Source organism: Lepisosteus oculatus, chromosome 9 (genome assembly GCF_040954835.1).
Source record: "Lepisosteus oculatus isolate fLepOcu1 chromosome 9, fLepOcu1.hap2, whole genome shotgun sequence".
NCBI lineage: Eukaryota > Metazoa > Chordata > Actinopteri > Semionotiformes > Lepisosteidae > Lepisosteus > Lepisosteus oculatus.
The window spans coordinates 45,121,426-45,134,082 of NC_090704.1; the positions used below are offsets into that span (position 1 = coordinate 45,121,426).

The following is a 12,657-nucleotide window of genomic DNA, read 5'->3' on the forward strand; positions in this document are numbered from 1 at the left end:
TTTAAATAATTCAGTAGAAAGTTTTAAATTGTGGTAGATTATCTGGAAAAACAGAACAGAAAAATGCCTGTAACTCTGGCAAAACCTCCTGACTGTAGCTGGGTGGCTGCATCACCCTGCCCACATCAATGTGGATGGTTTAAAGCTCGCAGCTGACAGACCGCAGTCAAGTTAGCCTGCTATGTTTTTGTGCAGTGCGACGAGGGCAGTATTCCAGTGAAGGAAAGAAAAAAAACTTGCACAAGACCTCTTTAAGCCATAGGATGAGGTAGGCAAAAGTGGAGTATGAAATGAAAGCACTAGCCAGGCCCCAGTGGTTCAGTGTTGGATCTTCCTTGCTTTGTCCCAGGGGAACGAGTCTATGAATCTGTTCCAAGAAGGGAAGTGCATCTTTCATCTGCCTCTTCAGCAGCATCGTGATTGAGTAGTAATCTATTTCTCACACACATGCGTGGTTTACAGGAATCGTCCCGAGAGGCACCTGCAGCGCCTGAATGGAGGGGATACCTGAAATGTATTTAAAAACTAATTGCACTAGGAAAATCCATACTAAATCAATCCTGCACTTAAGAGAAGGGGGGCATTGCATCTAACTGCTTTCCTGGTAACACGATCTTACCTTGACAGCAGGGTGGGTTATTATTATTTTTTTTGGTATTGTCTTGCTTTCCATGACAAGTAATTTACAAGTGGTTAATTCTTGCTTGTTTGAACCCACTAATTAAGTGTGATCTGGGAGAACTGCTGGACAGCCGGTCAGTCCTGGTTATAGCCCATAAGCAGTGCTGACCTATCCTGCTCCTGCCTTCCATCAGCAGATGTTAGTGGCTTCCTGTTCTCAAGTGGCAAAGTCGTCAGTTTTTTAATAGAGCTGGAACAGTTCTGTAAAGTATTATTTCAGCTGGCATCGCTGTGTATCATAGAACCCCTTTGAGTGGGCGTGAGCCACTCATTTTTGCTTAGCTTTCTATGTCTGTGTTGGAAAAGTGGGGAGCTGTTGGGGCAGGGCTTGCTTAAAGGGGTGCCTGGTACCCCCTCCCCCAGACCCTTGAAAGAAGGGAGCATAGAGTTAAGTGTCTGGGCAACCCCAAATTTGAAATTCAGCCTCCACAGAGAACACAGGATAGGAATGTGCACAGTGGCATGCTGTGAAACAAATTAGTCCACAGGGTTTCCTGGCAACAGATGGGGACCCCCCTCCTTCTTCCAGTTTAGAAAAGGGATGCCCCTGCTTGTGGCTTCTATTAGAGCTGTGTAATCCTGTTTGCACACTTTGAGCAAGTGGCTGACATGCCCACATTCAGAATCCCCAGCAAATTGAGAGAGTGCAAGCCAGCATGCTTTCATGGATCAGGAGCCCACTGCATCAACGTATTGCCTGCATTCTCTCCTTCACATAATTTAAACCCCCCAGGGAAGTGGTGTGTTTTAAAACCAGTTCAGGGGGCCTGCATTCTTTTTCGAAAGTGTGCAGAAGTGGTCCCAATGTGTCTGCGCGTTTTCAAGGTCTCTTTAATGCAGCAGCACCTGAAGAGCTGGGAGAAGCCGTTCAATCAGTCCAGTTAAGCCAGTGCCCCTCTGCTTTGTCTCCTTACGAGCGAAGCTGGAATGAAACGGCAGCTCTCCAGGACCAGGACCCCTGGCAGTATAGATTGATTGCTTTTATCTGGGAAATAATTGACCCCTTTTATTTCTTTCGTCAAATTTTAAATTCTCTGTGTTTTACCCCCACCCACTTCTCCCTCTGGCTGGGAATCTCTTGAAAATAAGATGTCGATCCCAGGGGGCCACTCTCTGTTAAATCCACTACATTGATGGTGAAGGTGTTGAAATGGAGACCTGCAGCTGAACAGCGGATGACGCAAAGGGTTTTCCGATTTTTCCTAAACCCATTGATGTACATTCTCCAGTTTCGGCATGGGAATCCACATGCGGAATACCTCCTTTTTCATGTGTTGCTTCTATTGTCCTTTGCATTATTGCCTCTGTGCCCCAGCAGAGCCCTAGTTAAGGGGATTATTTTAATAAACTGCTTGAAGTTTGACTCTGCTTGAGTGGTCATATCTTTGAAATGGAGACATTCACCTGCAGCAAATCCAGCAGGTGTGCATTGACAGCGTGCAGACGAAACCTGTCAATGATATTTAACACATAAGAGCAGGGGAGGGAGACTGAGAGAGATTCCACAGTTGCTTCTCGGCAGGCCTAGTCAGGGCATGTCATCCTTGCATATCTTCCATGGGCACCACAGGACATGGCGTGTTAGTCATTGTACATCCCTTATCCTGCTTATTTCATGTACATTCAGGGAAGGTGCACAAACACCACTTGGGATTAAGCCTTCTTTTTATTTATTAAAAATACCAACATTCTTTACCTTGTGTCGAGTTTGCTCACAGAGACATTTTTTCTCTGATCTCTCCTTCGCTGGAGTGTAAAGCATTTAAGTCAAGAGAGTGCATCATGCTCACTGAGTGAGTACATACGCCACTCCGCCCCCGTGTTTTATAGATAGAGCTATACAGCCTTTGAGGATGATCCTCAGTTCGCTTCAGTGGACCTTCAGCATAATCAATTATTCACTCCTTGCAGCCCTTTTGCAGAATTTGTTAAGTTTATTTTAAGCAGATGGGCAAAGCACGCGTCTTGTTTTTTGAGTCCACACCAGCGCTGTTTTCACACGGCACGTGCAGGTGAGCATCGGAAGAAAGCCGTTAAAGAAAGGCGGCCGCTCAGCCTGCCCTGCTCGTGGTTTGTTGAGTTGGGGTTCCCATCCAGCTCATCCTGCCAAGCCTGTATGTGTTCACAGTGCGTTTCTCGGCACTTCCACATGTCCTCGTGTCATCAGGCGTCCATCCTGGTGTCCGCTTTCCCCTCGTTCTGGCTGTTGGTTGTGCCATGTTGCCAGGAATAATGTGATGATGCGAATTTGGTAGAACCGAGTGCCCCACCGTCCTGGATACTGCTGCCCACTACTGGTTTCAGTAGGACAACTGGGCACACCCAGTCCATCGCACTGGGCCCAAAGGGAGCAGGCAGCGCACCCCGTCGTGATCAACTAAGACCATCCGAGCTGCCTGCCTGGAACAGGATCAGGTAATACCCCGATGATGATGATGATGATGATGATGTTGACGGCACTGCTGTGTTACATTACAATAGCTTCATTAGTTCAGAGGTACAGAGGGATTGCATGGGCTGCCTGGAGCGAACAGCTGAATTAAAACAAATGTGGGCTTTGCCGACCCCACTCCCTGATTGTGTCATCTTTGTTGTGATGAAATCGTGGAGCGGTTTCACTCTTGTTGGCGTTCTCGGGTCCCCCCCCCCCCCCCCCCCCCACCTCCTCATGCGGGAGGGAGGGAGGTGGGGGTCGGAGCAATGTTTGTATGACTGAGCCGCGCGTTCCACTTCGCGGACCCCCCAACTTTGTTGGAAGTGACTGAGCTATTATACGCTAAATCAGTGCCGCGCCTCCCCCTGTCTCGGAGCAGCGCGGCGGGTTTGATTGCATGCGGAGGCCCGCTTGTGCTCCAGTGCCATGTCTCATTTGCTCCATTGCTGAGTGCGAAGGCATTAATGATGGGTGGCGTGGAGCAGGGGAGGAGGGGCAGAGGAAGGCACCTGTTCTGGTTGTGTTCGGGCATCCTGTGCTGTGTCCCACGGCGTGCGGCTTTCTTCCAGTCTGGAATTGAGCAGCAGCCTTCACCAGTGTTTGTCATTGTTCATTCTCTGTTGTTCTCGGCAGGCTGTCTGCTCAAAATCCCCTGCCTGACAGACAGATACGCACTCAGCTCTGCAGTACAGGAGAGACATTCCTCACCAGTGTTTTGATTGGACTGACTGATTAATCTGGCAGTGATGTCTGATTTGTACATTGCTTAATTGAGTCCAAGCCGCCAAGACGGGCTTAATGGCCAGTGCTGCTGCTGTTTCCACTTGTTTGTGCTCCAACAAACCCAGCCTGAATGTATGGAGAATTGCAGCTGGTACTGCTGGGGATAGAGCTCAGTTAACGGATCGGGGACAGTCTGTGGAAGGCAGGAGAACACTGGAGCCCTTTGTGGTTTGGTTTGGGCAAATGAGAAGGAAGTAATGGCTGTACTTTTTGTGGAACTGTACAGAAGGACCTCTCTTTGATGTCCTGTTTTTTAGTAGAAAACAATGCTTTTGTGTGTACTGTAAGATCTTAAGAACTCCAGCTGGAGGCCAGTCTGCTGTGGATTCAGCCTCACTTGGTGTGGGATGGGGTGGGGGGGGGTGTGGAGGTGGCCAGAAGATTGTGTCCATTTTTGCAGAAGAAGGACACAGCTGGCTTACCTGGAGCGAGCCTGCCGAGGCCGACCCTCCAGAAACGCTGGCGCCCACGGCTTGACTGACAGCTGCGACCATAATGATGAGGGTGGTGATGACTATAGGCGTTTCAGCTCCAGTAGCTGTTGGTGGCGTGTTCGTTTAGCGGGTATAAGGCGAGGGGCCCCTGTCTGCTGCAGCGTTGGGGTTGCAGCCTCTGTGCATGAACTTCACTGAGAGAGAGACGGCAGCACAAGATCTGGCCCAGTTTAACAGAAGCCTTTCTGCAACTTGGTAGCAAGCTGCAGATTCCAGTTTTTGTTTTTTTATCTGTCATAACTGTTTTTAGTTTTCCTGCTGTCCTGAATTGCCCTGTTCAGCTGACACACAGAGACCGGACGGCCGGCTGGCTCGCCTTTCAGAGAAGGCCGTGGGAGCAGCCTGCGGAGGCGCTGCTCCCAGCTGAGAGGATTATTATAGAATTCTGTTTTTGCAGAGAAAAGGCGAGCCCGGATTTTTAACCTTGAAGATCTCCTTGCTGCATCCGAGGTTGTCAGTTTGTCATCAAATGTTCCGCCGAAGCTTTAAGGCCTTTTTCCGTTGGCACCAGCTCGCTGGGTTTGCGGCGCCCGGAGACGTGCGTGGAACCCTGCCCCAGCTCAGTCAGCGTAAAATAAATATTAAAAGACACTCTAAAGGGTGCTCCGGGGAAAATAGCCATTGTAGTTTCCAATAAGCTGTGCAAAAATAAATAACCCTCTAAAAATAACACTCTTCCTATGCCTTGTGGTTTGAAGATGCAGCGGCTGCTTTCTGTCCAGCGTTTCGTAAATTCACTCTTTGGACCTCGGGGAATTCGGATTACTGATACAGCACTGCTGTGCTGATACAGCATCGCCGCTGACCGCCCTGGCCTTGGCCAGCGTCTTCACGCGCCTGTGATGGTTTGACCAGCCCCTCAGGTCTTCAGAAGAAATAATACACGTCTCTCTGCTGGTCTTGTTGTCCCTTGCCTCTGGCTCGTGTCATCAGTGTTGCTCGCTCTTCACAGCCCTTTTGCAACATCTGTACATTTATTCTAAGCCGATACATGCGGGTTGGCTTTTCCTGAAACTTTTTTGGGGGCGTTTTTAGGGGGTGGGGGTTGGTTTCAGATGGTTGTTGAAGAGCTTTTTCAGGGACCTCATCAAGAACTGCGCTCAAACCGGGTCGGGAAGTGGGTAATCCACAGTGTCGCCCCTGGGGAAACCGTGGCTGTGTCGTTATTCTGCTGTGCCTTCAGCAGCCCGCTAGCGATTCAAGCGTCAAACCGAGTGCGAGGTCGAAGGGCTGTGGCTTCCATGGAACTTGTGTGTCCTGTGTCTTATGCCTGTGCGTATCCCGCATTCATTATCCCAGAATTTCTCATTCTGCCCATCTCTGCCTCTCCAGGTTGCAGCCATCAATCCCAACCACCCTCTGGCTCAGATGCCCCTGCCCCCTTCCATGAAAAACTGCATCCAGCTGGCTGCCTGCGAGGCCAGCGAGCTCCTGCCCATGAACCCTGACCTCCCGGCGGACCTCTTCACCTCCTGCCTGACCACACCCATCAAGATCGCCCTGCGCTGGTGAGACCCCACCTCATTCAGGTTCCTCCATTTCCAGAGTGTGCCGACGGGGGCCAGCTCAGGCGAGAGAGTTTCACACTTTCCCCTTCCTGTAAAGGATTGATTTAATTATTGAACTGTTGAGACAAATTTGTTCCTTCAGAATTTTGTGAAACCTTTATGTGATCAGTTAAATCGAGCCTAAAGTGTGGCAAAGCTTGATAAACTTAAACTTAATTATTGCTGCTAAATTGACCTAAATAAGATCATAAAACATTTGGTGTTTGGATTCAGCATTTACTGTCAACTTATCTCTGGAGAGTAATATCCCAACTGCAACTTGATGAGGACCAACAGGGAACCCCATGAGGATCTTGGACAACTAAACCTCATCACCTAAGCGGGAATAGGAATGGATAAATGGCTGATTTATCTTGGGAAATCATTTTTTTATCTCTCTGGGTACAGTCTGGCAGAAAGAGCTGGTAATGTTGGCTGTGATGCTGTTCGTTAATGGGGTACTGTTTTGGAGTTGTCCACCCTTGCTTTAGTGCAGAATGACATAGCTTATTTAGTCACAGCAACAAGCTTAACCCCCAGAAGGATTGAGGTATCATCCAAGATCAGTCCTGTCAGAGCAGTTTGATTTAATATGCATAGTCAAAGCGCTGTTTTTTCTTCTTTTTTTTCTGCTTATGAAATATGAAATTGACCTCAGCCTGTTCCATGACAGGCTCCCCACTCAAAACCCGTTTTAATTATTTTCTTTTCTAACGTTCGGATTAGTTTAGCTCTTTTCACACTGCAGTTTTCCTGACCTGCATATTCTTTAGCACAGTGCTGTACAACCCACCAGGTCTACTATTGTCCTAAGTCTCAGAGTACTCCCACGCGCAGTCCCTCTAATGACAGGACAGTGGATTTACAGAAACTGTTGCATTTAGGTCAGTGCAGCTGAAGTTCAGTTTGTGTGCGCAAAGCAGGAGATTGAGCTGTTTTGAGTACTAGTGGTCAGTGCAGATCTGGGCCGGGAGATTGTTCTAGACCGTTACAGCTTAGAGACCAGGCTTTTTGCTGCCTTGACACTCCAGTCTTGAGCTTTTTGGCCTTGAGAAGCTGCTAAGCTCTTGATATTTGAGGTCCAGTGACCAGTGTATAAAACAGCTGCACTGAAAGAGTATTCTCACAGATTGCATGTGAAGCTACTTTCCTGACATGGTGTGTGAAGGGAGGCAACACTTTGCTTTATCAACACTCCTGTAATTCCGCTCGATAATGCTAGGTAGACTGGCTTGTCCTCTTATTAAATGTGCAGCAAGAGCTTTACTCTGATTCTCTGTTAATTGCAGTGGCAAGTGCCTAATGTGTGTGCTACCTCTTCATTACTCAAGAGACAGTGGCAGCTCACACTTCTATAGAGAGGGGAGAGAAAGGGGCTTTTTCTTGCTGTTGGGGGTGTTTTTACAATGAGAGGCAGGGATGGCTCAGAAGGGGAGGTGGAGGGACGGACCTGGACAATTTGTTCTGTTCCATTCTGTGCCACTGAGAGTCACGCTGAAAGAGATCTTCAGCTGCAAAGTCAATTAAGTAATTAAAGACTAATTAAATCAGGTAGCCATTAAGCGAAGTCTGTTAAGCAGCTGAGGCTCAATTAAGTAGTTAAAGCAACAGTTGGACTCCATCCCTGCTGTGGCAGGACATGGAAGAACCTAGGCTGTCCGTCCCTGGTGTTAAATGACTGAAGTCCTGTAACTCCTTCAGTTTCCAATGTTTAGCTCTACAGGATTAGTCTTGATGAAGAGACACCAAGCTGCTTGATTTGATTTTGGGTTCACATCGAGCCCAGACTCGCTTTTCACAGCTCCATGAACCAGTGCCCCACACTGGGTGCAGGGCAGAGATCAGCTGAGCTGAGCCCTGTTCACCTGGGCTTGGGAGCTCTGCAGGATATTCTGGATTTGATCATTAAAAGATATTTGACAGTAAGAGGGTCCTCTCTCGCCAGCCTTGGCTTGCACAAATAGGGAGTTATTCTGGAGACCTGTTTCAGTCTGGTCATGTGACAGACCCTGTATCTAAATAAAATAGCTAGAAAACTGTCCTGACGAGTTTCAGGAGTGGGAGAGAGGTCCTGTGAGTCCTAGTGTGAGACCGGGGGGGTGCAGAGAATAAATACTCACAACATACCTGCTTCCTCTGTTCACTGCTGATGAAAAGGCAAGCCAGTGTGACCTCACTCTAAACCTTTCCAGGACTCATGGTGAGTATTTCCGTGACCACACTTTTATTCTGTAATCTTCCGTAAGATTTCAGTTTTGCGTTGTGTGCCCGGTGCCTTGCCACGCCAAGTTTTGCAGAAAGAGGTTTTCCAATAAATCTGAGTTTTATAAAACCTAGGAAATATGCCAGGTATTCCTGCAGAATTCAGTGTGTTACTGCAGCACAGAACACAGTGCAGGTCTCGTAGGCAGCATGGAGAACGACATGCTGCACTCCAGCACCTTAGTAAGCAGGAACTGAAGAAGAGTTTTCCTCAAGTGCATGGCCCTGGCATTACTGCGTTATTTTCTTTTTAATGAAGGGCCCCTTGTGTTCCCACTGAAGAATGGAGAGAGAGTGAGAGTCTCCTTAAGTCTGAACGGCTTTGCCTAGGCTCCGAACTTGCAATGAATAAAGCCGTCGCTCGAGAGTAAGGCAGTGAGAGAGAGAGAGAGACCGATTTCGCAGTTTGCTGAAGCAGAAAATCGATGCTGATGGAGCACTGTCTTGAAGGGGTTTCCCCTGCTCTGTAGGACTGGGGGTGGTGGTGGTGGGGGGGGGGTGTCACTCTGGTTTGCGAAACTGCAGGTACCAAGGCGCGTGGGCGGATTCTGAAAGACTGCTGCATTTTTTAAAGAGTTCCCTTATTTCCTGAGATCCGATGAGCACTTTCCAGCCGGCGGGATGGGCTGCTCCCCCTTTAAAAAATTAATTGTCTTTGCCGCATGGATGCCACCGATTTGCCGTATTCCTTGAAAAACAGGCACGTGGTGTTCTGGTTTTTCTTTCCGCGAATATCTGTCAGGAGAGTTCGTTATGGGAAGAGCACTGCCACTGCTGGTTTTAAATCTGTGTTTTGAAGAAAGAAGTGGGTCACCCCACTTGGGAAGCTTTTTTTTTTAAAAAACCATCCGGATGCTTAAGCAGTCAGCACCAGGGGAAGCGGTACTTCACACTATTTAACCAAAAGTGTCTTCCTCTGAATCTTGCTTATGTATCAGAATCTTGCCTCGTGGTGACATTCCAAGTGCTTGTGCATGCTAAAGGGTCTTGCTGCAATGGCGTGAAGTCCAGTACATCCTGGGTTTCAGTAATCACAAACGAGGCGCATGCAGGCGAGGTAAAATCGTTGATGAAGGCCACACGCGGCTCCTTGCACGTTGCAGTGCGGGACACGCCCGGGCCGCTCCATCCATCGCCTTTCCTTTTCAACCCCCCCCTGCTCCCCCCCCCAGCAGGACTCCAGCGTGGAACTGGGAGTGAGCGGTGGCCATGCTGGTTTTGTCGGTGAGCACACCTGCACGCACGAGAGAGAGGAGAGGCCACCGCTCTAATAAACTCGCTAAACGTGCAAAAAGTGAGATAAATGGCGCGAAACGTGATGACTAAACGGGATCCCTCCCTGCCTGCGGGGGCCGGTGTGCTGGGAGATGAATGTGTGATGCCTTTACAGGGAGGGAGGGGGTGGGTGTGTGTGTGTGTGTGTGTTTGTGCGCGTGTGAATATTTCCCAGGCAAATGAGGGCTCTTCGCCGCGTGGAGGCTTCCCTGCGGTAGCTTCCGAGGAGTCGGCGGTGCCTTTTTGGCTGATGTGGCGCTTTTTCAGATTTTCTCCGCTGCGCCCTTCTCCAACCTCACCACCCCACCCCCCCGCAGCTCCCGGCGCTGAGATTTGTTATTTTGTCGGGAAGACGTGAAATAAAGGTTTGAAAATGCACTGGAAAAATATCCCTACCAAACGCCTGTCCCTCCCGCTGCCTGGCGCGCAGCGGTGCGGGCGTTAGTCTTATCAATCAGTATGCAACGCCAGCCCGGGACTCTTGCCCACCATCCACAATCATGGCACATGATCTGACAGGCAGATAAACAGACTCCATGGAGGGTACAGGCACTCATCTCTACCTCTCCCTCTCCCTCCCTCTCTCTCTCTCGCACTCTTTCTCGTGCTTCCTCGGGGCTCTCCCCTGTTGATTGGAAAGGCTGCCGGAGCCTTGAAATTAATTTGCGTCAGAGCCTGTGGGAGGAGGGCGAGAGAGACTCATGCTCCTGCCTGCTCCGAGCTTCCCAGTTAATTCTCTCCGGCCCTGTCTTCACACTGGGACATTCCCCCCAACCCCGCCCCTCTTCTCTGCTGGCTCAAATTAGAATGCTCTCCGGTGATATTTCTAAGGTTCTTTGGTTAGGCTTTTCTTAATGTTTTTAATGTTAATGTTTTTAATGTTTTCTTAATGTTTTTAATGTTTCTTTATTAGCCCTATACAATTTCTTGCATTAGGAATTCGTCTTTTCGCATACTCCCCCTTTTATCCCCAGCTTTTCTCCATGGAGACACAGAAACACAGACAGGGAGAGAAGCTGGGGGTCAGAGCGCAGGGTCAGCCATTGTACGGTGCCCCTGGAGCAGTTGGGGTCAGGGGCCCAACGGAGTAGGATTCCTCTGCCGGCCACGGGATTTGAACCAGCAACCTTCCAGTCACAGGCGCAGATCCTGAGCCACAGAGCCACCGCTCTGCCCATTTTCTTGTGGAAAATACTTTTTTTTTAGACAAAAGAGGAAAAAAAGATAGCGAGCAGAAAGCATTCTCTCAGTCGTGCTTCGAGATGGCAAGACCTAGCACGTGCACTGCCCTGCCCCGCCGCGGAAATCCCTTTGATCCGCCGCCCTGTGTCAGACTGACAAGCGCTTGCTCTCTCGCTGCAGAGCCAAAGGGCTGCCGTCCAGTCTCTCTCCTAAAATACGAGCAGGGATGCTGGGGGGATCTGGGACTGCCAGCCCCTCCTCGGAGAGCCGCGCCGCTCTGTGCCATCATCGCAGTGGCCTCCGGCCAGCTCCGCTGTGCTAGCAGAGGGAGAATTCCCTCCAGTGGCGGCTCTGGCGACGCGCTCCGGTTTGACAGGGGGCAAGCTGTGGCCCTGACCGCCCACGTCTGTGACTTGAGGTGCTCCATCAGAACACCAGTTCAAGATGCCAAGAATCGGCAGCGACAGTGTGCAGCATGGAGAAAAATAGGAGAGGGCTGCTTCAGTCTGTGCTCCTGGCCAATGTCTGTAGTGGACGGGCCCCTCGAGTGCCCAGGCAGGTTGTGTCCTTATTTCCCCACGACATTTGTGCACAGTATTGAAAAACTAGCACTTGAGCATGCTCTGTGAATACCCTCAGACCTGCCACTGTTTCATACTTATAGAGGCTCAGTCCAGTCAACACCAAATAGGAAAGGATTTGTAAGGAATCCAGTAGTCGTAGTAGTAGTGCAAAACTAATTCAGCCTAGCCAGAAAATTTTAGCCTTCCAAGAGGGAGGTGTCAAGAGCAGTTTTTATAGTATTAGAGACAAACTGTAGCAAACATGCACATGTATATATACATATACTGCGACCGATGTAGAAAATAACAGCGATACGAACAAAGAGAAATGAAACGTCTGTGCGTTTATTTGAGCACTTTGTGTTGCCTTGTGAGACTTGTGTGGCCGACAGTGTTGGTCTAGTGTGGGTGGGGAGTCAGTGCAGTAGAGGGGCTCTCTTCACAACTCGCAGCAAGTAGAGACGCCATATTCTAATAATGTAATAATGTTTCTTAATTAGCCCTATACAATTTCTTGCTTTAGGAATTCGTCTTTTCGCATACCCCAGCTTTTCTCCATGGAGACACAGACACACAGACAGGGAGAGAAGCTGGGGGTCAGAGCGCAGTGTCAGCCATTGTACAGCACCCCTGGAGCAGTTAGGGTGAAGGGCCTTGCTCAGGGGCCCAACGGTGTAGGATTCCTCTGCCGGCCGCGGGATTTGAACCGGCAACCTTCCAGCCACAGGCACAGATCCTGAGCCACAGAGCCACCGCTCAGCCCTTCTGCTCCGCAGGCTGGAGATTCTGTTCTCCAGCCTGCTGCATGAAAGCGATCCGGGGACACTTTTCATCTGCAAAGATGCGTCTTTGTGACACGTCTGTTAGCTGCATCCTGAGAGGTGATCCGTTTTCCTCTTCATGCTTCCAAGCCTCCCCTGCTGTTCACGGACTCTGGAGGCTGGAACCCCAGGAGTTCTTGTTTTGTGCTGGAGCGGCCGGCCGCGCAGGGCCTCTCCCACCCTGTGCGCGTGCTCAGGGTTGCCTTCCCGTCTTCTCTCCTGTGCTGCGAGAGGAGCTGCAATCCGTGGCGTGGCAAGAATATACCAGTTCAGAAGCATCGCTTGTGGGTTATGGCTCATACTGCGTCTTATGTATTGTGTAGCAGTCTGACCATCACAAGAACTGCTCTGTGCCTTTATGTATTTAGAGAAATAGTCTCTTATTTTTGGATACGATTAAATGTTTTTAGAGTGATCTTTTTTAATTTAAACCATTCGTGACTGTTGCGCAAGCACTAAATCGGGTCTTTGAGAGCTGACTGACCACAGGGGACGAGATGATTTGACCTGTGAAATGTCAAGCCTGGTGGAAGTCAAGAACGTAAAATAGGAAGGGACCACTATGTCCTGTTTGTCAAGAGAACAAGACCTTTATGCCTTTTGTCATGTTGGAGC

The 12,657-nt window shown here is 49.5% G+C and overlaps 1 protein-coding gene across 4 annotated transcripts in view; it reads left to right on the top strand.

The window, feature by feature from the left end:
• The window catches only part of rptor (regulatory associated protein of MTOR, complex 1), a 143,842-nt gene that overhangs the window by 55,281 nt on the left and 75,904 nt on the right, over positions 1–12,657 (top strand). For all 4 annotated transcript variants that reach the window (XM_069194603.1, XM_069194605.1, XM_069194606.1 and 1 more), the window contains exon 7: positions 5,725–5,900. In XM_069194603.1, coding sequence (XP_069050704.1) covers positions 5,725–5,900 — 176 coding nt within the window. The remainder of the gene's footprint in view (positions 1–5,724; positions 5,901–12,657) is intronic.